The sequence below is a fragment of the Vigna unguiculata genome, chromosome 11 (genome assembly GCF_004118075.2).
Source record: "Vigna unguiculata cultivar IT97K-499-35 chromosome 11, ASM411807v1, whole genome shotgun sequence".
Classification (NCBI taxonomy): domain Eukaryota; kingdom Viridiplantae; phylum Streptophyta; class Magnoliopsida; order Fabales; family Fabaceae; genus Vigna; species Vigna unguiculata.
In genome coordinates, this window is record NC_040289.1 from 29403307 (window position 1) to 29425752 (window position 22446).

Sequence of the window (22446 nt, forward strand, 5' to 3'; positions counted from 1 at the left end):
TCAGGATGGTCAGCTCGCCAATCAGTTGGTTTGGGCGGTCAATCCGTCAATTAGTCGATCAATTTGACTTATTGACCAAAAGCATATGTACAATACAAATTGCAAGAGTTAATTTGAATAATCATGTAAGTTATATGAATATCTCTTTAACTCATACATGTCAAATTGTTTACCTTATAAGTTATGATAAATATATATATATATATATATATATATATATATATATATATATATATATATATATATATATATAAATGATGTTAAAGAGGCGTCCATAAAAAAAATTAGGTGCTATACATTTATGATAAATTGTATATAGTGAAAGTAGGTTGAACAACCTAACTTCAATGCTAATTTCAGTATAAATAAGAAGTTGCATGTTAATAAGTGGTTATATATTACCTTCACTCACAAAAAACATGTTGTCTCAAGACTTTCGATCTTTAGAAAGCAATTGACTTTACAAGAAAACATAAAAAAGGTAGAATGTATATACCTACCAAGCTCCAACAATCACCATTAAAAGCGCCTATAAAAGGAGATGCTCATTCTTATGCATACATGAAAATCTCTTAGAGAAAAAAAAAACAATAAATAATATACCATATAGTTTTAGAGAGAGTTATCATTTCTTGGCCATTCACTTGATGGAGTTTGTCTTGCATGAGTGATCATATAAGCTATGACATATACTTAACAAATGGACACAAAACTCAATTTAAAAAAAGAAAAAACATATACAAGCTCCAACAATCATAAGTGCAATGCATGGGGGCAATAAAAGGAGAGGTCTAAGTCTTATGAATAAACTAAAAATAAAAAGAAAATTATAACCACTTCACACAACGAAGACTACATACAAATTCTTGAAGATAAAATAATAAATACTATAGCATATAGGTTTAGAGAATGCTATTATTTATAAATTCCCACTTGACAAAGTTGTATCTCTTAATGAATGATCATATTTGTAAACCAAGTTAATATAGTTTTCTTCCACTATTTTTTTTTATTGTAAGTCAAGAGTAAAAGATACTAAAAAAGTTAAGAGTTACTTAGTGTAAAAAAATTCAACGTTTTAGTCTTAGAAGGAGGTTGAGAGGATTACCCAATAATAACTTGATTCACTGTAAAAAAAATTATTTTAATTAGTCGATTGCAATAAAACTCTTCACAAATTACTGAAATAAAAATATTACATAAATTAATTTGAATAAATTAATATAAAAAGTAATATTAACCACAACTATATAAAGTAATATAATTAAAACTATTTAACGAACTTATCTAAGTCAACCATGCCAATTGTCTAATTGTAATTAAAATAACATAACCCAATTAAATATGGTTAAATTACTTTGGAAAACAATTCCTTATGTTATTGAATGATCCATATAACTTAATATGCATTATGCACTTATTTTCAACATTAACCAACACCAAATTTATTTTAATTACGTATCCCCTCAAAATTATTCTAAAGTATTTTCTTTATTATTAGAAAATAATAATAATAATAATAATAATAATAATAATAATAATAATAAAAATAATGAATTTTTAAGAAGTCGATAAGAGTTTCTTGCTGGGCCTTTGCGGAGTGGGCGAAGGCCCATTAATGTGACAAAATCCTCGGCAGCAAGAAACCTTTGATTGTTATATGTTCCAAAGTGTTACTTTCTTTAATTTTCTGGCATCACAACACTCTGCTCGCGAGATTTTCATCTCTTTTCCGTCGTAGTTCAACCCCCTTTCCTTCTTCAGTCATTTTTAGGGTTTCCAATTTCTTCGATGGCGCCCGATCCTAACCGCGCCGGCACCAGCGCCAGCACCAGTGCGGCCAAAGACGACGCCGTTTCAAAGAAAAAGGTCGAGAACGAAGATCTGGTAAGTTCAAAAGCTGTGCATCAAAATTTCACTACTTCCTCAACTCTAATGCCTGTTAGGCTATTTCTTGAGAGTTAGAAATTAAAATCGATTGTTTCTGTCGCAATTTGTGCAGTCCGATGAGGATTTGGCGTTGAAGCAGCAGCTAGACCTTTACGTTGAGAGGGTTCAAGATGCCGACGCGGGATTGCAGAAGGTTGCACTAGAGAGCATGAGGTAAACCTAGTAATATGCTCTAAAGGAACAAATTTTAATTTGGAAGGGGATTTTTAGCTTTTTTATTTTAAAAAAAATTGATTACGTATTTTGAATTGGAATGCGTGGTTTTGTTGTAGGCAAGAAATTCGAACTTCCACGAGCTCCATGACTTCCGTTCCTAAACCCTTGAAGTTTCTGCGCCCGCACTATGGAACTCTTAAGACGTATTATGAAACTATGGCGGAGTCTGATTTGAAGGTATTGTTATGGATATGGTGCTGCCTTAGTACTGGATAGTAGTAGTATGGTGTTTGTACTGTTGGTTAATCTAGTTGTCGTTCCTCAATGCAGAAGTACCTTGCAGATATATTGTCAGTTTTGGCGCTTACAATGTCTGCCGAAGGAGAACGAGTAAGTTAGTTTGCTTTGTTAGCAATTGAAAATTGAAAATATATTTCGTGATTGTCTTGGTTTGGTTGTGTTCCAGCATGGTGGTGTCCTTTCATCTAGATGCCTTTTAGGGCCTTTACAAATCGGTTTTTGTATTGATTATTTCCTATTGATCTGTCAGGAAAGCCTCAAATATAGATTACTGGGTTCAGAGGGCGATATTGGTTCCTGGGGCCATGAGTATGTTAGGTGAGAATAACGTTGTTTGGAACTTTTTGTTATCATTATCGAAGATAATTACTTGGAAAGTTAGAATTCTGGTGATTGAATTCTGACTGAGGAGTTGTCATTAATCTTACTAGTTATGTGTTTTTGTTGGTATCAGGAATCTGGCTGGAGAGATTGCACAAGAATACGCAAAACGACAGGTTGGATATCTGGCTAATTTAAATTTAAATGTCGATATATAAATTAGTCGAATGAATACGCATGAATCACCTTCTTAGTTCATTTAATAATTTACTTTATATGTCGTCAACCATAGTCTAGATGTTTGTAATTAGAATCCCTTGGCTCCCCCATGATCTGTATTTAAGGTAAGTGGTGTGAACTGTTAAAATTTATCTAATTCTTTCCTGTTTCTGTTTAATATGAAATGCTTTTACAGAGTGAAGAAACTCCCATAGATGATCTCATGGAACTCGTGCAACAAATAGTTGCTTTTCACATGAAGGTACAGTATATTGCATTCATTTTATTCAAAAAGTTGTAGACTGTATGGAATATAGATGCAATTAGATATGTTAATGGAAGACTATTATTTATTTATTTGTTTATTTTAATTAATTTTAAATGTCCTGCAGCATAATGCAGAACCTGAAGCTGTTGATCTTTTGATGGAGGTATTATGCCAGTTCCTTTTAGGCTGTTGCTTAGCTTAGCTACTTTGTCCTGTGAACTAAATCTCTTTTTGTATTGCATTTTAGGTTGAAGACCTTGGCATGTTGAGTGCACATGTTGACAAAACAAATTTTAAAAGAACTTGCCTATATCTCACCAGTTCAGCAAGGTAATGCAAACAGGGCTTGGTTTATGTAGAGAAAATTCAATTGAGTTCATAATAGTGGAAAAAACACTCCCTCCTGTCGTTATTACAAGGCACCATTAACCAAATTACGTGGTAAAAATATAGGCACCATTTTACCCTCAATAAACAACATTTAATTTTTGTATATGAATTAAAAAACATTAATTTTTTTCAGATAATTGCATGTTTTCCTAGGAGCATTGTGTGATGTACAGAGATTTTAAAGCGTAAGAGAGTCATGCATGGGAAGCTTAACGATCAACCATATATTTATTCTGATATTTTATACTAATGCGTTGAGACATTAAGATATTTTGTTTTTTAGAATACCAAAATCTGATTAGACATTGAGATTGTTAATCAAGAATTGATAAGTTCTCTTTATAACTTCTCCAACTAGATTGAAAATTCTAATTCTGTAATCAAGTTTTTCATAGAAAGAGTGGAATGATATGTGGATGAGAATGTGTAGTGAGAAAATAGCTTATCAAAGCTTACATGGATGAGAACTGGATAGTCAGTTGAGTGAGACCTATAAATGAATGGAAGTTTGTAGAAAATGGCACAATCTTTAGGAGTTGAAAATGGTCCAAATAACATTTCATTGAAAAGTACGTGAATTATAAGCTCTCATCGTTGCAGACAAACCCCAAAATACATACCTAAAACATTTAGTAAGGACGAATAAGTAATAAAAGTTAAATGTATCATTGGAAGTATAAAATGCCTTGCGAAAAGGACCATATAGAGCTTCTAGAAGGTGTCTTATAATAAGGACTGGAGGGAGTAACAATTTATCATGGCATATGAACGTGTGTATGTTTTATGGTTTAATTGTATTTTTTGTTTTGCAATTTCATGCTTTTTCATTTGGTTCTCTATTTCTATGATGTCTCTTCATTTCTAAATTCCTATACCTAAATTATTTAGTAACTAGCAATCTTAGTTTATCATCCTTGTCTCTTCTATAAGTGATTGAGTGTTCCAATACTTTGGGAATGAGAACTGCTGTTTGCTTAAGTTGTAGTTGGATCTCTTACTACAGTTGTGCTGAGGATACTGTAGATTGGGAGTCTGGTTTTACTGACAATTGTTTTTTAATAGTTACAGAGGTTCCGAAGCTTCTAAGTTTGGTGTTGAAATTTGAGAGTGATGTTTTATTTTATAATAATGCAAAGGTTTATGGGTGTATTTTGGCTTGTAATCTAAACATTTTTTAGGAGGACTCTATTTTGGCTTTTTAACATTTTGCATACAAATGTGATGCTGTTTTTGATTTTTTCTTTTATATGTTGTCTGGGGTAAATTAACCCTCTTTCTCTGACAAACATGTTATCCTGTAGATTTATATTTTTTTATTTCTATGTAATTTTGCAGATACCTCCCAGGACCAGATGATATGCTAGTTTTGGACATTGCATATTCAATTTATAAACAATTTGAAGAATATCCAAATGCACTCCAAATTGCATTGTTCATGGATAACATGCAGGTGTGGATCTGAAATTCTTAACAGTGTCTCGTTTAACCCTGGAGTTTGCGGTCAATTCTCAGAGTGTGTGTGTGTATATATGAATTATTGTGGCTTGAAACTAATTAGTTGCAGTGCTGTGACAGCATGTGAGAGAGGTGTTCACCTCTTGTAATGATGTGCTACGAAAGAAGCAATTCTGTTACATGCTTGCACGTCATGTAAGTCCTGGATTCTGTTTATTACTTTGTGAAATTATCTTGGTTCATGTTTCTTTGTGAGGGAGCTATGACCCGTAAGTTTTTTAACAGTGATGTTATTTGCCTAACTTGTTTTGTCAACTCTAAAAGGCCATATATATTGACAAGATTGCGCTATCAGATTCTTTTGGGGGCTCCTTTTTGATCATCTTGTGAGATATTTATTGTTGATTATTATTTATCTGCAGGGAATTACTTTTGAGCTTGATGAGGAGATGGCCGCAGATGATGAGGACAGAGAAATGTTTCAGGATATCATCAACAATTCTAAGTTAAGTGAAGGATATCTCACCCTTGCTCGTGACATTGAAGTTACGGAGCCCAAGTCCCCTGAGGATATATACAAGGTGAATTTTGGTGATGATTTAACTTCTGCTATAAGGAATTGTGTACCAAATATAATATCCTGTGCATGTATAAATTTACATCTAATGCTATGATATTTTATTTTTACCTGCTAAATTTTGGTTCAAATTCATAAAATAATAAGTCATGATCCTTTTTAATATACATTAGGTTTTGCAGCTTGTGTTACGGTTGCTTGTCATATCCAAGAAATTTTGTCGATAGTTTGTGTATTGTGTTTCAGTGAATTCTGGTTTCTAATGCTATGATATTTTATTTTTATCTGCTAAATTTTGGTTCAAATTCATAAACAATAAGTCATGATCCTTTTTAATATACATTAGTTTTTGCAGCTTTTGTTATGGTTGCTTGTCATATCCAAGAAATTTTGTCGATAGTTATGTGTATTGTGTATCAGTGAATTCTGGTTTGGGTTATAGAGTAATTGAAAGGTTTCCTTGTTATGAATTGCCCTATCAGATTTGTTTGTAATGCTTTTGTGCATAGTTTATTTAATCATTTTCCAATAATATATCACACGTGAGATTTTCTTACTAATTAATGGAACAATTGTTTCTGATGTGCTGGTTTTTGCCAGTCAAATTTGGAGATGTACTTTAAAAGAGTCTAGGCTAGTAGCCGAAATAATTTTTATATGTTGATCATCAATGATGTGTCAAAAATGGTTTGGGTTATTTTTTTGTGTGTTTGCTTTCTTGCTAAAGTGGCATCCGCCTCTTCTTATACTTAATTGTATTTCATTCAGAAAAAAAGATTATTCTTGTACTGGACTCCTTTTCGTGGAAATCAATTTTTGTTCTAACAGAGACATCTCTGATAGTTTTCTAGTTTATGTACCAGAAACAAAAGGTTCTAGATGTGCTAGTTTTTCTATCTCAAGTGTGCCATTTTGTTTGTTAGCTGTCAACTTATGTTTCACTCTGATTGATTTCTCCTAGGCGCACTTGCTTGATGGCCGGGCTAGTGCTGGTGCAAGTGTTGATTCAGCTAGACAGAACCTTGCTGCAACTTTTGTTAATGCATTTGTAAATGCTGGATTTGGTCAGGTATACTGTTTTTAATATTTTAATATTTTAATATTCTATTTGTGATTTGGGTTAATGATGTCTTCTATTCTTCAATATTCTATTTCCCTCACTTCCCATTCTCATTGTGTAGGATAAATTAATGACTGTTCCTTCAGATTCTTCAAGTAGTGCTTCTTCTGGAAATTGGCTTTTCAAAAATAAGGAGCATGGGAAGACTAGTGCTGCAGCTAGTCTGGTATGCGTTTTCTTATGGAGTCACTTTTATTGGTTTGGATCATGTGAATTTTGTTTTACAAAATTAGTGTATTGTGTCAGGGTATGATTTTGCTGTGGGACGTTGACTCTGGACTTGCTCAACTTGACAAGTACTTCCATAGTAATGATAATCATGTCATTGCTGGTGCATTATTAGGAGTCGGAATTGTCAACTGTAGTATCAAGAACGATTGTGATCCTGTGAGTTTCTTTTATCCTTATGTTTTCTGCATATGACAGCTTTCCGTTGAACTTCTAAATTTATATTTTAGTTCTGATTTGATTCCTTTTCAGGCAATGGCACTTCTTGGTGATTATACAGATAAAGAAGACACATCAATCAGAATTGGTGCTATAATGGGTTTGGGGATTGCATATGCTGGTTCCCAGAATGAGCAGGTGATCTGTTTTTCTCTATATTTTTGAAAATCTTGTAATAATATTTGTTGAGAATTGAGATACACAGCATATGCAAATGTGTAAAGTTTTTAATTTGTCATTGCTTCTTTCAGTTACGTGAGAAATTGACAGGTGTACTGAATGATTCTAAAGCATCACTTGATGTGCTTGCTTTCACTGCTATTTCTCTGGGCTTGATCTTTGTGGGTTCTTGCAATGAGGAAATTGCCCAAGCAATTATCTATACACTAATGGACAGGAGTGAGTCAGAGTTAGGAGAGCCCCTTACCCGACTTTTACCTCTTGGCCTTGGTCTTCTATATCTCGGGAAGCAGGTAATCAGTTGTTCGGCAGTCTGTTGTCTTTATTTCTTGAGTTAGAGTTTATTTTCTTATCACCTCATTAATCTTATTTCTTTAGTTTCTCAATAACAATTGATATTGAGCGGGTTCTGCTATTGGGTGAGGTCAAAGTTGTTAAGAAGGTATAATTCTCACTCTTCATTTGTTCTTTGTTACTGCAGGACAGTGTTGAGGCAACTGCCGAAGTTTCAAAGACTTTTAATGAAAAAATTAGAAAGTATTGTGACATGACGCTTCTATCATGTGCTTATGCTGGAACTGGAAATGTTCTCAAGGTACAATTTTATGAAGTTTTTAAAAAACAAAACTTCTGCTGCACCTTTATATGTTCATAATTGTGTATGCATGTTTTTATGTTTGTATTTTCTGGCTCTTGCAGGTCCAGAATCTTTTAGGTCATTGTTCACAACATCTTGATAAAGGTGAAACTCACCAAGGTCCTGCTGTACTTGGAATTGCTATGGTAGCCATGGCTGAAGAACTGGGACTTGAGATGGCAATTCGATCATTAGAACATCTTCTACAGTATGGAGAGCAGAATATTCGTAGAGCAGTTCCTCTGGCACTTGGTCTACTTTGCATATCAAATCCAAAGGTAAAAAGTGCACTTACTTGCATTTTATCACATTTGCAGCGTTAACTTTTATCAGTGTGAAAGTGAAACAAATTAACCATGCTCTGAAAACCATGACTTGTAGTTCAAACTATTATATTATTGTATGGGTGCCAGGCGTCACTTTTTATAACTTTTGCTAAAGTTTTACTGAAACATTACAGGTCAATGTTATGGATACCTTAAGCAGACTGAGCCATGATACTGATTCAGAAGTAGCTATGGTGAGATGTCAAGTCTCTTTACTTTGAACATTTGAGTCTATACTATTGCTTATTATTTTTCGCTAAAACAATTTATATGCTTTAGGCGGCAGTAATTTCCTTGGGTCTAATAGGCGCTGGAACGAATAATGCCCGAATTGCTGGCATGCTTCGTAACCTTTCAAGTTATTATTACAAGGATACCAGCCTTCTATTTTGTGTAAGCTTTCTCGAAGTTTCCCTCCTTATTTTCTATTTCCACTGTTTATAGATGGTCACCCGATTCCTTTTACTTTATCTACAGGTCCGGATTGCCCAAGGTCTTGTGCATTTGGGAAAGGGCTTATTAACACTTAATCCATACCATTCTGATCGTTTCCTACTATCACCGTAAGTAAACATGTACTTTCGGACTGTGTTGGTAACTTTAAAATGACTTATACAATTTTAGTATAACATTTTCTAATCAACATTCTGTATCATTTTTACAGGACAGCACTTGCCGGACTAATTACCATGTTGCACGCATGCCTAGATATGAAAGCTATTGTGTTGGGGAAATATCACTATGTTCTGTACTTCCTCGTTTTGGCTATGCAGGTTTGTTTGAGTTTCATTTCGTCTTTCCAGTCAGACTCTACCTTATGCCATTTTAAGCTATTCTCAGTCACATTCTGTAATTTGTTGCAACAGCCAAGGATGTTGCTGACTGTGGATGAGAACTTGAAGCCTTTATCAGTGCCAGTTCGTGTTGGCCAAGCAGTAGATGTTGTTGGACAAGCCGGTCGTCCTAAAACAATTACTGGCTTTCAGACCCACTCCACCCCTGTTCTCCTGGCTGCTGGGGACAGGGCAGAGCTGGCAACGGAAAAGTAATGCACTTATGTCTTCAAATTTTAAAACACGCCACGATTATGTTCCCTAATACTAACAGTTTTTTTTCTTTTCTTTTTTGTTCAGATACCTTCCCCTATCGCCAATTCTTGAAGGTTTTGTAATTTTGAAGGAGAATCCAGATTATAGGGAAGAGTGAGAGGTGCCGATCCACAGCAGTGAGCTTTTTTTTTTCTTTTTAAGTGTCTGAGAAGTAGTTAGTTGAAATGTATGACACTCTGTCTAAATGTAGAAGAAATTGCTTAAAATCATTCCTTGGATTGGATAAAATGATTCAGAGAATCTTAGCACACGACTGTTTTTATTTTCCATTTATTATTGAGCATATTCTTATACGAGCAATCTGGTTATGTATAACTGTTATATCGACTGATTCGAAAGCTGTAGTTTCGTGGTGCTGAGATATTTTTATTTGTAATCTTAATATTGTTGGTTATCCTTGTGTAATTGACGCCTGAAACATGTATTTAACAAACATTCATAACGTCGATTAACGAGGGTGTTGAAATTGACGCCTTGTGCTGTTGAATGTTTTTCGACAGGTATAATGCAATGGTAATGCATTTGCAATAGAATATAATTCCATAGTGGAACAGTTTCTTCATTGCTCGAATTTGGTGAAAATAGGTTAGGTGGTTGGATACATTAGAAATTATAAACCGGCACTCGGTGTTGTTGAAAAGGGGAGCCCACTCATAAAACAAAGCTGATTTTGATGTCCAAAGTTCTTGTATCATTGCTTTATTGATTTAGACTTTGTTCTGAATTTATTTTTTGTATAAGTGATGAATATCTAGGATTACATGAAAGTCAAGTTTGAGTTGCATCGATTAGTTGTTAACGTATTAAATATGTCAAATGCGGAATTTATTAATGAATTGGTATTTAACTAAAGGATTATCATAGGACATTGTACTGATGTAGTGAAAATTTATTCACGTTAATTAATATAAATCATGTATCACTAAATTAAGAAGAGATTATTGATTTTGAGAGATCATTCAGTTGGATATTCAAGAAGATTGATAATGGATTCAATTTTGGAGGGTCAAGTCGGGCATTAGGATTGAGTGTTACATATGTAATTCATTAGGTGTATTCCTATTTTCGGTTGATTTATTGTGTGAGTGATGGTCTAGGTGCAATTGTGTAAATGCAATGCATTCAGAGGAGTTTTTGATTTGTAGATCAAGTTCCTTAGTCTTTAAGGTCTTGAATAATATTGATGTTTTTGTAATTCTTGTAACTCTTGTTACTGGATTTAGATTCATCTTAAGTCGAACGAGTATAAAATTGCTGTATTGTTTTGCTTCTTTCATTTTTTATGCCTTTTTTAATTGATTAAATCAATTCATTAATACATAATTGAAAAACTGGTTATTGAGATATAAAGATTAAAGATAATTTTCAAAATTCTCTTAAGAATAGTGAAAAATCAAATAACCAATTCAGTTCCTTTTCATTGGGTTATATTAGACACGTATGATTTAACAAGTGTAAATCTAAGACGGATAAAATTTAACTTCTGCCTCATTCTTCTTGTTCTTTACGTGGTTTTATTTTCTACATGCACATTTGATAAATGTTTCCAGTCCTTTATATAGTTTGTTCTGTCGTCACCGATCGATCCTTAGGTCCTTAGGTGTTGATTTTGAACAAGGACCCAAGAAGGTACAATTCAAGTTGTTTTCTTTAAATAAGTTAAATAAAAAAAAACATGATTAGATAATTGATGAAGTCTAATTAATATTTTTAAATTCTATTTAATTCAATGTTTTATAAGAATCCTGTGGTCCTTCTTTTTCTTTCTTTTCTTTTCACTACCATTTTCTCTTCACTAAACATACTTTATTTTCTCTGCAGCTAAATAAAGCATAAATAAGAAGGGGAAATCAAATCACATTTTGTTTTAAATTAACTTTAACAACTTTGCTGGTATTGTCTTATATGAATTTTTTTAACTTGCGTTTAAAATAATTTTAGTTTATACAAAAAAAAAACTGATTTTTGTTTTCTTTTCATTTTGTTTTTTGTTTGTAGATAAATTTTTCTAAGTTGAGGCTAACACTCAAGTAAGGGGGCTTCTTTCTACACTTCCAAAGAGTTCTACTACACCTTCAAAAATTTCAAAATTCCAATAGTACCTCTCTGAACCTTTCACTATTTAACAGTAAAAAAGTTAAACAGATTTGGATTGTGCACCGGTATTTGAAATTCGGTTAAGTGATTAAACGGAATTCAAATTCCGTTTTCTTTGTGTACCGATATTCGAAGTCCGGTTTAATTTTCTACCGGCATTCGAAGCTCGGTTAAGAAATTCAAAATCAGCTTCTTCTTTTTAACCGGCATTATTAGTCCAATTTTTGTATTTTTTTATTCATTTGTTTATAATATTTAATTTCTATTATTTTATAATTTATGTATTAATTATTTCATTTTAGATTATTTATATTTTATATAAGTACATTAAATAAAATTTTATTATTTTAAATTTTGTAGTTATTTTTACTTTGTTAATTTTTAATTAATAATGATAAAATTTTATTTAAAATATTTTACTTTATAATATGTAGATTAATTATATTTAATTATTTTCAAATAATTTTGAATTATTTATTATTTGTTAGTTTTTTAATGTATTTATTTATTTATAAGATTTAATTTCAATTTTTTATATTATATATTAATTATTTAATTTTAGATTCTATATTAAATAAAACTATATACTGGAAATCCGGTACGTTAACTATTTTTTTATTTAAAATTGATATTTGTATACCGGCATTTCATTTCCGCTAGCTTACTTCTTTTATTTATTTTACATATAAAATTTAATTTCATATTAGTATTATTAAGTTACTGTTTAATTGTTTTAAGAATATATTTTATTACTATTTCTTTTTTTATTCATTTTATTACTTTATTTTTAATTTAATTTTTCATATATTTTTTTAGTTATATACTTTATAGTTATTTTTACTTTGTTAATTTTTAATTAATAATGATAAATTTTTATTTAAAATATTTGTCTTTATAATATCTAGATTAATTATATTTAATTATTTTAAAGTTGTTTTTACTTATTTATTAGTTGTTAGCTTTTAATATTTTTATTCATTTATTTAATTTTATTTATAAAATTTAATTTCAGTTTTTTATATTTATATATTATTTATTTAATTTTAAATTGTTTATATTATATATAATTATATTAAATAAAATTATATACCGACGATCGAAGTACGGTTGTTAATTTACTTTTTATTTTATGTATTTTACATATAAAATTTAATTTAATTTTGATTAATATTATTTAGTTATTGTTTAATTGTTTTTAGAATATATTTTATTAATATTTATTATTTTTTGAATTTTAAACTTCAGCTTTTATGTATTTATTTTTATTTTTTTTAATTTGTTAATATTTTTATTCATTTTATTACTTTAATTTTAATTTTATTTTTCATATATTTTTTAGTTATATATATTTTAGTTATTTTTACTTTGTTATATTTTAATTAATAATAATAATTTTTTATTTAAAATATTTGCCTTTATAATATCTAGATTAATTATATTTAATTATTTTAATTAATATAATTAATTTTAAAAATAAAAAATAAAATATTATTAAAAAACTCTTTAACATTAAATTAAAAAGAAATTAAATTTTCAACCAATTAATGAAATTAAAAATAAAAATATAAAACAAATACGTTAAATAAATAAAATATTATACCTAAAGCTAACACAACACAACTAACAAAATATTCAAAATAATTTAAAAAAGAATTTCAAAAATAAAAAAAATTCAATAAAGCAAAATAAAAACTGTATTTCGATTTTCGATTGTGTAAAATGAAATCTGTGGTTATCATTATCACTAGAAGTTGGTTTGTATTAAAAACAAATTCAAAATGAAGAATTAAAGATTTAACAAAATATTTTATTTTTAAAAGTTGGAAAAAAAATATAAATTAAATAAAATATATAATGAATCACAAAAAATATAAACAATTTAAAAATTTAACAAGTGAACCGTTTTCATGAAAACCGAATATCGAAATCCGTTTAATTTGTGAAGCGGATTTCTAAATCCGTTTTTAGGCAATTGGATGTCGAAAGCCGGTGTATGTGTACAAATTCGTTTTCTGAAAAACCAGATGTCAAAATCCATTTAACTTTTGAACCGGATTTCTAAATTTGTTTTTGGGCAGAACTAGATGTCGAAACACCTAAGCGGTAACTATTTTAATTACTTTTACCTACTTAAGACAGAGGTGAGTCAGAAGAGTAAAATAGACTGTGCAATTAGTATTTGAGGGTGCAGTAGAAGTATTTGGAGGTGTAGGGAGAAGCCCCCTCAAGTAAGAAAAAAAAAACTTGGACTGTTTTTTGGGTTTTTTATTCCTGCACCATAATTATTACTAATGACACCCATACTAATAGAAAAGGCCTAAAATATACCACTCTTGTCGCCGCCGCATAAAAAGAGAGAGAACATGTTCCAGAAAAAGGTTCATTTTGGGAAGCTCGTATTTTCATGTGTTTCAAAAGATTTATTTTGAGAAACTCATTGCAGAAAACTCATATCTCATATGTTCTGGAAAGCTTGTTCTAACAATTCGGTTATGAAAAACTATTCCATAATGTATTTTATGTGTTCTGAAAAATTTATTCTAAAAAATTTATTATAGAAGTTCTGTTATAAAATTTTTGCTTTGAAAATATACTCTAAAAAAATCCAGAATGTTTGTTTCAGAAGATTTCCGAAATAGGTGATTCGAAAGTCCAAAAAATTCTGGAGGTGCATATATATATATATAGAAATTATGTGGGTGCAAGAAGAAAGTTATTTTTTCAAATTTTGGCCCGTGCATGTTTTGGGGCGAGCCCAAGCCTAATGACGGTGTGACAAGTACCGTGTGTCACTCACACGAGAGATAGGGTTTTAGACTTCCAAAACCCTTCGAGGATCTCAAACGATTCCGATCACGAAAATGTCATCCACCGCCGCCAGATTGATAGTTCGATCATGCTCCGCCGGCCGTTCGGCGTTTCGCGTCGCGTCGGAAGCGAAAACGGCTCGTTCTCCGTTTCGCATCGCGTCCAATAAACCACTCTCGCAGTCCACTATCAGGTAATAACGAACACCTTCATGCATTTCACGGAGGCTTCTTTGTGGTGTTACTGTGTCAGTAGCTAATACCATTGTGTTGCGTTTGTGTGATAAGGTTGCCTGTAGAGTTGAGTTCGTGTGTAGTATCGATGATGCCGTACCACACGGCCACGGCTTCTGCGCTCATGAATTCTATGCTTTCAATTTCAAGCCGCACGTCCGCTTGGATTCCCGAAGGTATCGTCAGTTGCACTAACACTTTTAGAATGTTCAATGTATTCGAGTGAAATTTCGAACGCCTTTGACTTAGTAATATTATTGACTCTATGCATAGTAGAAATGATTCACCATGGATTATCTTTTTGAATTCGTGTCCTTTCCATGGGAGGTGCACTTTAGAAGAAATTGGAAAATTAGGTAGTTCTGGGTTATAAGAATTATGGTTTACTTCCGGGATGTAGCGGATGGTACTTGAATTTTGTTGTTGTACATACGTATCTGTATTTTATTATTCTGAAATGGCAGTTTGAATAGATAATCCTGGTGGTTGGTGTTTCTGTATAGTGAACGGACATAACTCGGAACAATTTCGTCTAAAATTCACTTTAAAGTGCATCAAATATTAGGTCATTAATGAGAAAATCAACTGTTAATATTATGTTTACATGCTTAACAGATTTAAGTTTGTGTTTCGATAACTACCTGTAGTGATTCTGACTCCATCAGTTCTAAAAGTTGAAAAAGTGGAGACAATTATTTGTTGCTTTAGCTTGAAACCTGGAATTGGAATTAGCTATGGAAGAATTGAATATAATTCAAACATGCACTAAACGTTTTGAATTATGAACCTTTTGTTTTTCTGTCTTAGAAGAGCCAAATCCCAAATAATCCCACTACTTTTCAAGCTGTTGGTATATTCAATATGGATCAGATAATTAATTTAAAGGGGATTCTTAAGATGAGTACATTTTTTCTTTGGTAAAAAGTATTAAATGAGCTAGGGAAAATTTGGGCTAAGTGGTCCGTCTGTTTAGGTTAACTAGTTTGCATTCATTGTGATTTCCTGACAATTGGATTTTTCTTCTGAATTAGGTAGCTAGCATCTCTAGGATTCCATGATGTTCTTTCTACAATTAATTTTCGGGTATGTTTTCTATCAATTCTTGTACGAGATTTAATATTTGACCAATCGTGCAAGATACATGCGTAATCTAATATCACCATATTCATTGACAACGGGCATTTTGTCTGTCTGATGCTTGACCATGTGTTTCTATAACTACTAATCTTGTATATAAGATTGGTGGATTGGTTTCTTCCCTGCATTTGTTTGCGCGCACCCATTAACTAAACCATTTAGTGAAGCCATACCTACTCCTTTTGGTTGTAGGCCAAAAGCAGACTACTTGAAGATCAGGAGGCGTAGATGGGATTGCCGCAACTTTCTATGATTTGATGTTCAGCTTGAAACAAGATTTTGTTTTTACCAGTAATAATTTCTAGGCATCTATAACTAACTATTTAACATTATTTTGAGCACATTTTTGTGCGTTTGTGTGTCATGTTGCGGAACACTTTTGTTTACACTGGAGGTTTTGGTTCTCTTTATAGATGAACCATTTAGAGCATCTTGTGCGTCTTTATTCTTATGAAAATACTCAATGTGCGATAAATTGTTGATGAAAAGATTGAGATAAAGATTTTTTTAGAAATAATTTCATTATATGCCTTCTACAACAATTACTAATTAACTGCACACTTGGGAGTATTCTGTATATCTGTCTTACTTTATAGTTCTGCCGAGTTTTGTATAATAGCCATAATTGCGATATTTCATTTTTGTTCCCTAATTTTCTAGCCCGTTGTGGTCATGCATTGTAGGGACCATCGGGAATTATAGTGTAATATACTGATCTTTCTTGTTTAATCAGATTGCAATGATGATGTTTGATATCAATCGGGTTAAGAAGATTGAAGCAAGCTTTTTGCATAAATATCTGCAATGCATGAAATGTGTCGCCGAAAACATTGGGAAATTTGACTTGGCCATTGTAGAAGCAAGTTGATTCCCAAAAGGGAACTTTAAAACCTAGACCACCTGTACTTAATTTCCTTCCTATTTGAGATGATAAAAATCATTCTGCTTACTAATTTTTATCCATATGAACACTAGTGCCTAAGGCAAATTATCAAATGCACTGCAAAGTATCAATGAAGTTTCCTTTTGTCTGTCCATATTAATTATAATGTTCACGTTGACGTGGAAACTTGTTTATCTCTAGACTGTTATCTTTATGTATAAAAGGGTTCATGATACTCGAAACAGTGTAGTGGCTATCAAATTTTTTTTTTTTTTGCTTCAAAATTTAATGCAATTTGAGCTCTGAACCTGAACTCTCAAATTCTAGGTTTTTGTAAAATCCCCCTGCCCCCCTCTTTAAAGTTCTGATTCAATGTTTTGCTTGTATAGGTCTGTGAATTCCCCTAAAAGCAAACCTGCCTTGCAGAATCATACATGTCACTTTCATTGCCTTCGATATTTGAAGGGATTTGCCACCAGTTTCCTCAGAATAGTGTTCATTTATCTCCTAAAGGTTTTAGTATCTTCGCAAGATTAGTATGTTTCTTACGGAAGTCTAAACTCTGAAGTCTGTTAAGTTAACCGATTAGTATAATTTACATCGTATTTGGCTGGTACATGTCTGATGTATGTTAATCTTTCGTTTTTCTGTTGTGGTGGCGTACAATTTTTAATTACAGGTAGTATTTTTCAACAAATCAGATTAATTTGTATCCTCACAAAATTAAAATATTTAAAATTGAGCTGTTGTAGAAATCACTATTGATTGTTATAGTTAATGTTTCTTGAAAATGCTCTGATCTTATAATAAGATCAATAAATTGTTCAACTCTTTTTCAAACTGTACTCGTGGCAGTACACATAAATTTCACGGGCACGGGCAGAGCTAAGTCGAATCGTTTGTTATTTCATAGCTTGTTTCCAAAAGCAGGAACACTGAAGGCATAGTTCAGAAAAATATTTGTAATGCCTAATTCCAAATTATTTATTGCAAGACCACCGAATTAATGATAATATTGAGTAAATGATATATATGCCGTTGTTTACTTTCCATGCATGGATATCAAAATGAGTTTTAACTAATTAGTTTTTTCAAGAATTGAATTGAATTTGGTTCACTTAATTTATGGATTGAACACATTCGAACCAAGTTGAAAGTATGTTGATTTACTTAATTTATCAACATTTTTTACAATTTTTTTAAATTCTTTTTGTTATAATTATTTATTACTTTTAATTATGTAGGTTCACAATTTTATATTATTAAATATTAGAATGTTGTTAAATAATATTTGAATAACTTTTTAATGTTTAATTAATTTTTTTATTAAATTATATACGTTCTTACTTAATCTTTAACTACTATCTTTATAATAATATTTTGAGAATTAGATGAATATTTTGATTTTACTATTATAAAAAATAAATTAAATTAATTTATTCTTATTGTAATACAATAAATTGTAAAAAGAAAAAAAACATATTCGTAGGTGAGTTAATTTACTATCTTATCACCCTATAATATTCTTAGAGAGAGTTCATCTATTTCGAATCTCCAATAAAAAAATGGATCCATTTGTAATTTCCTGTCAATTGAATTAGTGGATCATTTATTGATAAAACTACAATTGTTGTTAACCAAGAAAAATAATTCGTGATAAAAATAAAATATACTTAGACTACATAAATTCGGATTCAAAACAAAAAAATATTTTGAATCTGAGTTTTTGCCAATAAAAAAAGTATTTGTAATTCATTTTGAAACGTATCAATAAGCTAGACCCTACACCCATATTATAAATTTTTTTGACTAACAAAAAGTGAATTGACTTAAATTGATATTTTCTTAGCTCAACCTGGAGTGAACTAATAATATGAATCGGATTGAAACTATTATTTGCATGTTATGCATAAGCACGTCGCACCAAAGACTTTATTTTTGCAGCTTTAAATTTTTGTATGTTTTAGAATTTAGGGTTGAGCATAATTAAATATCACCCCGCATTCATTGGGTCCGTTACACCCAATACTACTATCAAGATCAAAATGAAAATTTAAATTATTTTCAAATTTAGTTCCTGTACTAATTAGCTTATTTTTATTCCTTTAAAAACTGTTCATATATTCCTTTCTATTTTATTGCTAAAATATTGTGGTTGCTTTGCAATTTTCTAAACAAACGGTGGAACAACAATAGATATTTAGTCACACACTATTTACAAATCTTAGGAAATTTGATGGACATAGGAGCAAAACGTTATATTTCCAGTGACACAAGAAAAAAAAAAACAGTTGTGTCTATTTAGTTGATAATTCCCATATTTTTGTGTTGAAAAAAGAGTATTGTAACAAACAGATGCAGACACAAGTGTTGGTTGTGCAGTCCTAAAGAAAAGCTTGAACCCTACGTCCTTCTCTTACATCTCTATATATGCTAAGCGCTTCTTCCATTATGTTAGGTTGTGCCAGAAATTCTGCTCTTTGTATACCAGGCGGGTGAGTAGAGAGATAATCCATTCCGGTAGAATCACCACCAATGTTTCCCAACTTTTCATACACTCCAGGTGCCACCCGGGGATCATACCCTGCTGATGCAATTAGCAGCATCCCAATGTAATCAGCTTCTATTTCCATCCTAAACAAAAGTTAATACATTAGGTATATTACAAAATTTGTAGTCCAAGAACACCAGCATTAGAGATATATTTGCGCAATTCATCCCTAGATAACAAGCATGGAAATCCTGTAAGCATGAAATTAATGCATTGAAGAATCGTGTACAAAGTCATTCATTCACATGACTCTTATGCATTGATTATACCAATGGTGAATGGTATACTTTTTCTTTCAGGTAGTTTGAGTCATACCAATGAACTAGATTTAGAGATATTTTTTCCAATCGTATATTCTTATACTCTATTGTGATTAGGAATCTCACTGGAAAGGAAAATTATTGATTGTAGTTGTGCAACAGCAATCAATATCAGCAGTGCCATTCAACTTGTATCTATATCAACTGATTCATCTTACCATGGTACAAAAGACTACATTAGTATACTATATTTATTTAAGTTACACTAAAAGTAATAGTAAGCATGCAATTTGCATACAGATTCCTCGCAGTAATTAAGCTTGAATTGGTTCGGTTTTTCTTTACTCTCTTCTCCTGTAATGTACTAGAATCTTATTAGATTTATAGAAAATTAATTGCTATCAGAAAAAATGCAGTATAAATTTCAACAGTCAAATTGTTATAAACTGTTAGTTCTGCTAAGTGTAGCAAACAATTTATTGGAAGGAAAAGAAAGCAGCAAGAGCATTGCTCATACATCAAAAAACCACACAGAAAATAAATTGGTTAGAAAGAGACAATGAAGAAAGCATACCGCCTGGAGAAAGGTAGGTGGAAGAAAATGGATGACACTATGTTGACAATATCAGGCATGACAAGCTGATAAAGTATCAATTGTAGAATACCAAACGAAAACTTCTTTGTAATCCCCTCAGCACTGTGTCTTGCAACAGCATGCCCAACCTAATTAACAACAAAATCTGTATAAACTGACATGTCTGCATATCATATGTGCAACTAACAAATTAGTAAGTTTTACTATGTAAGCTTAAACCAAGCACAAGAAGTATAATACCTCGTGCCCTATAATAGTTGCTATCTCTGCATCACTTTGAAAATGCTCAAACAAACCAGAAAACACAACTATCTTCCCACCAGGTAAGCAGAAGGCATTAACAACTGGCTCATTTACAATCAAAATTTCCCAATTCAATCCATCCAAATGTGAGGTACTAGCTTTTGACCATCTTTCCTGATCATATTTCCAGCATTTTTTCTCATCAAGAATCTTATCCCCCTCGTGCCAACTCCTTTCAACTTTCTCTTCATTACCAACCAATCCACTCAATGTCTCCCTTCCATCTCCTTCAACCAGCATAGTATGCTCTGATGTATACCCCAAATCATTCAACATCTTATCCTTTCTCAACCCTCTGTGTAATGCATCAACTATTTCCCTAGCTATCATTGTCACCCTCACACTTTGAGGATGTATTGGAGGCAATATGTTCCCGTTAAAATTGACTTTAACTTTTTCAAACCCGTGCTCACCTAGCCTCCTCTCAAATTCTTTTGACAACAGAATCAAATGGGTTCTGTTTGTACAAGGAACCGTTTCCAAGTTCCCAAAATAGACAGTGATTAAAACCCCTGAACCAACCATCACAACAAAAACATTTCTAGAATTCTTAAACCAATGCCTTAGTCCCCTTGGCTTGAAATGTTGCACATTATATGGATCAATACAGTAAAGTCTCTTAGCCCCCAAAGGAAAGAGATTGTGAAAGTTACCATTAACTCCAACAACACCTTTTGCCCCCAGTCTCTGAGAAATCGAACGCCATGAAGAGAACCCATTAAAAATAGCCCCTTTTGAACCTGAATTCAAATACCAAGATTTGCAACTCCTAAAACTATGCCGAAAAGTTGGATTCTGAGGCATAAATCTCGAAGCCAAGATGCGAAGGTGATCAAGAGCTCCCCTTCTGTAGCACCCCATGATTTAGAAAGAACCAAATCTAAACCAGAAAAAGGGATGAGGGAGATTCGAAGTTTTAAAGAAATTCAAAATTCAAGGTCTGTGCTGAACATGAATGAGTGACAAAACAAAGAAGGTTCAAAAAGACCCGAGTACACGGCACTTTTAAGAAATCAAAGAATCTAGAAAAAGAGAATACTGAAACACACGTGGCCTGTTTGGTGTCTCGGAACTACAACCATGGAAGAAAAACTACACTACATATGAAGAGCTCCATAGAATCATGACTCACTACCATTCAACTAAATTTTTGAAACAATTACACTATTTTGGATAACAATAGTCTAATAATAAATCATCCTCCAATTACAATAAGTTGTAACACAGTTAGAAATCTTCTGTTTTGCCTCTAGTCTCACACAACAATTAAGTTACCACACGTAAAAGACCAAAGATTCGACAAATTAGCAACTTTTTTTTATCGGTATTCATGGTTTTAAACTGTGGTTCACAACCCCAGTTCCATCATCCACAATCTTCCCGCAGGATCAAGAATCTAGCGAGACTACAGCCGCAATTTAAAACCATGACAGTAGTATAACCAAATCAAACGGTAGAAACTTATTGATTAATATTTTCCTCCAAGTATTCAAAAGTTAATTCATTTTGTGCAGGGCCTAACATAAAAAATAGCCCCAACTTCTTTACAAGCAAAATTTTTTCATTTTGACCTAACATATTCGAGAAGATGAGGTTAAAGAAGAAAAATTTAGGTAAAGTTTGAAGATGAGTATCGATTAAGAATGAAGAAAATGCAATGAGTAGAGAAGTACGGTGTTGATCGCGAGCGGTGAGTGGAAGGGAGCAGCGATGGATTGAATTGGGAAATTGATGTTTCACTTCATCACCTAAGGACGTAGACACGTTACCATACATCAACTTATTCTTACTCAATTTATTGTGTTATTTTTAATTGATAAAATCATAATTTAAAATTTAATTTTAATAACTAAATTTACTACAGCAACTTCTTTTATGCGGTACGAACTCAATTTAAATGTTATGAATATTTTATAATTGCAGGATTTTTTTTATCATAACAATTGTATTTTTTATGTTACTTCAAATGTTAAAGTAATGAATAATTGAACTAATAATAATTATTATTATAAAATTTAGTATCAAATTTTATTTATGAACACTATTTCGATGATAATTTTCATATTTATTATATATATTACATTATTTTAGTGATAATATATATATATATATATATATATATAT

General features: G+C 31.7%; 3 protein-coding genes across 11 annotated transcripts; 2 read left to right on the forward strand and 1 right to left on the reverse strand.

Annotated features, from left to right (window-relative positions):
• Window positions 1-1791: 1791 nt before the first annotated feature.
• On the forward strand, window positions 1792-9921 carry LOC114169579 (26S proteasome non-ATPase regulatory subunit 2 homolog A). Its single transcript, XM_028054805.1, has 25 exons — window positions 1792-1887; window positions 2003-2103; window positions 2223-2343; window positions 2437-2496; window positions 2657-2724; window positions 2861-2903; window positions 3143-3208; window positions 3339-3377; window positions 3462-3544; window positions 4940-5054; window positions 5180-5254; window positions 5482-5640; window positions 6598-6705; window positions 6818-6922; window positions 7003-7143; window positions 7237-7341; window positions 7455-7676; window positions 7865-7978; window positions 8083-8298; window positions 8481-8540; window positions 8626-8739; window positions 8824-8909; window positions 9011-9119; window positions 9213-9391; window positions 9480-9921. The coding sequence occupies exons 1-25, from the start codon at window positions 1792-1794 to the stop codon at window positions 9550-9552; spliced, it is 2658 nt and encodes an 885-aa protein (XP_027910606.1). The 3' UTR covers window positions 9553-9921.
• Window positions 9922-14337: 4416 nt separating this feature from the next.
• On the forward strand, window positions 14338-17356 carry LOC114168544 (protein NUCLEAR FUSION DEFECTIVE 6, chloroplastic/mitochondrial-like). Of its 6 annotated transcripts, none has more exons than XM_028053415.1 (4): window positions 14338-14553; window positions 14648-14769; window positions 15625-15676; window positions 17003-17356. In XM_028053415.1, the coding sequence occupies exons 1-3, from the start codon at window positions 14414-14416 to the stop codon at window positions 15630-15632; spliced, it is 270 nt and encodes an 89-aa protein (XP_027909216.1). In that variant the 5' UTR covers window positions 14338-14413; the 3' UTR covers window positions 15633-15676; window positions 17003-17356. The 6 variants fall into 6 exon arrangements, with proteins under 6 accessions (XP_027909216.1, XP_027909217.1, XP_027909218.1 ...); XM_028053416.1 differs by lacking the exon at window positions 17003-17356 and adding an exon at window positions 16464-16767; XM_028053417.1 differs by lacking the exon at window positions 17003-17356 and adding an exon at window positions 15923-16036.
• A 1454-nt stretch (window positions 17357-18810) lies between these two features.
• LOC114169759 (mitochondrial metalloendopeptidase OMA1-like) lies at window positions 18811-22095 on the reverse strand. Of its 4 annotated transcripts, none has more exons than XM_028055051.1 (4): window positions 21996-22090; window positions 20260-21202; window positions 19999-20147; window positions 18811-19247 (listed from the first exon to the last, which is right to left on the reverse strand). In XM_028055051.1, the coding sequence occupies exons 2-4, from the start codon at window positions 21181-21183 to the stop codon at window positions 18998-19000; spliced, it is 1323 nt and encodes a 440-aa protein (XP_027910852.1). In that variant the 5' UTR covers window positions 21184-21202; window positions 21996-22090; the 3' UTR covers window positions 18811-18997. The 4 variants fall into 4 exon arrangements, with proteins under 4 accessions (XP_027910852.1, XP_027910853.1, XP_027910851.1 ...); XM_028055052.1 differs by having other exon boundaries at window positions 20260-21169; window positions 21996-22052; XM_028055050.1 differs by having other exon boundaries at window positions 20260-22094.
• Window positions 22096-22446: the final 351 nt, after the last annotated feature.

What these genes read in the sequence shown, in the direction of transcription:
- LOC114169579 (XM_028054805.1), top strand. Translation starts at nt 1,792, where the DNA reads ATGGCGCCCGATCCTAACCGCGCCGGCACCAGCGCCAGCACCAGTGCG. An exon ending in GTTGCACTAGAGAGCATGAG is followed by an intron (nt 2,104 to 2,222) that starts GTAAACCTAGTA and finishes GTTTTGTTGTAG; the next exon opens with GCAAGAAATTCGAACTTCCA. An exon ending in GATCGTTTCCTACTATCACC is followed by an intron (nt 8,910 to 9,010) that starts GTAAGTAAACAT and finishes TCATTTTTACAG; the next exon opens with GACAGCACTTGCCGGACTAA.
- LOC114168544 (XM_028053412.1), top strand. Translation starts at nt 14,414, where the DNA reads ATGTCATCCACCGCCGCCAGATTGATAGTTCGATCATGCTCCGCCGGC. An exon ending in CTCTCGCAGTCCACTATCAG is followed by an intron (nt 14,554 to 14,647) that starts GTAATAACGAAC and finishes TTGTGTGATAAG; the next exon opens with GTTGCCTGTAGAGTTGAGTT. An exon ending in GTCCGCTTGGATTCCCGAAG is followed by an intron (nt 14,770 to 16,463) that starts GTATCGTCAGTT and finishes TTGTTTAATCAG; the next exon opens with ATTGCAATGATGATGTTTGA.
- LOC114169759 (XM_028055050.1), bottom strand. Translation starts at nt 21,183, where the DNA reads ATGGGGTGCTACAGAAGGGGAGCTCTTGATCACCTTCGCATCTTGGCT. An exon ending in CAACTATTATAGGGCACGAG is followed by an intron (nt 20,148 to 20,259) that starts GTATTATACTTC and finishes GTTGTTAATTAG; the next exon opens with GTTGGGCATGCTGTTGCAAG. An exon ending in CACCTACCTTTCTCCAGGCG is followed by an intron (nt 19,248 to 19,998) that starts GTATGCTTTCTT and finishes ACTTTTGTTTAG; the next exon opens with GATGGAAATAGAAGCTGATT.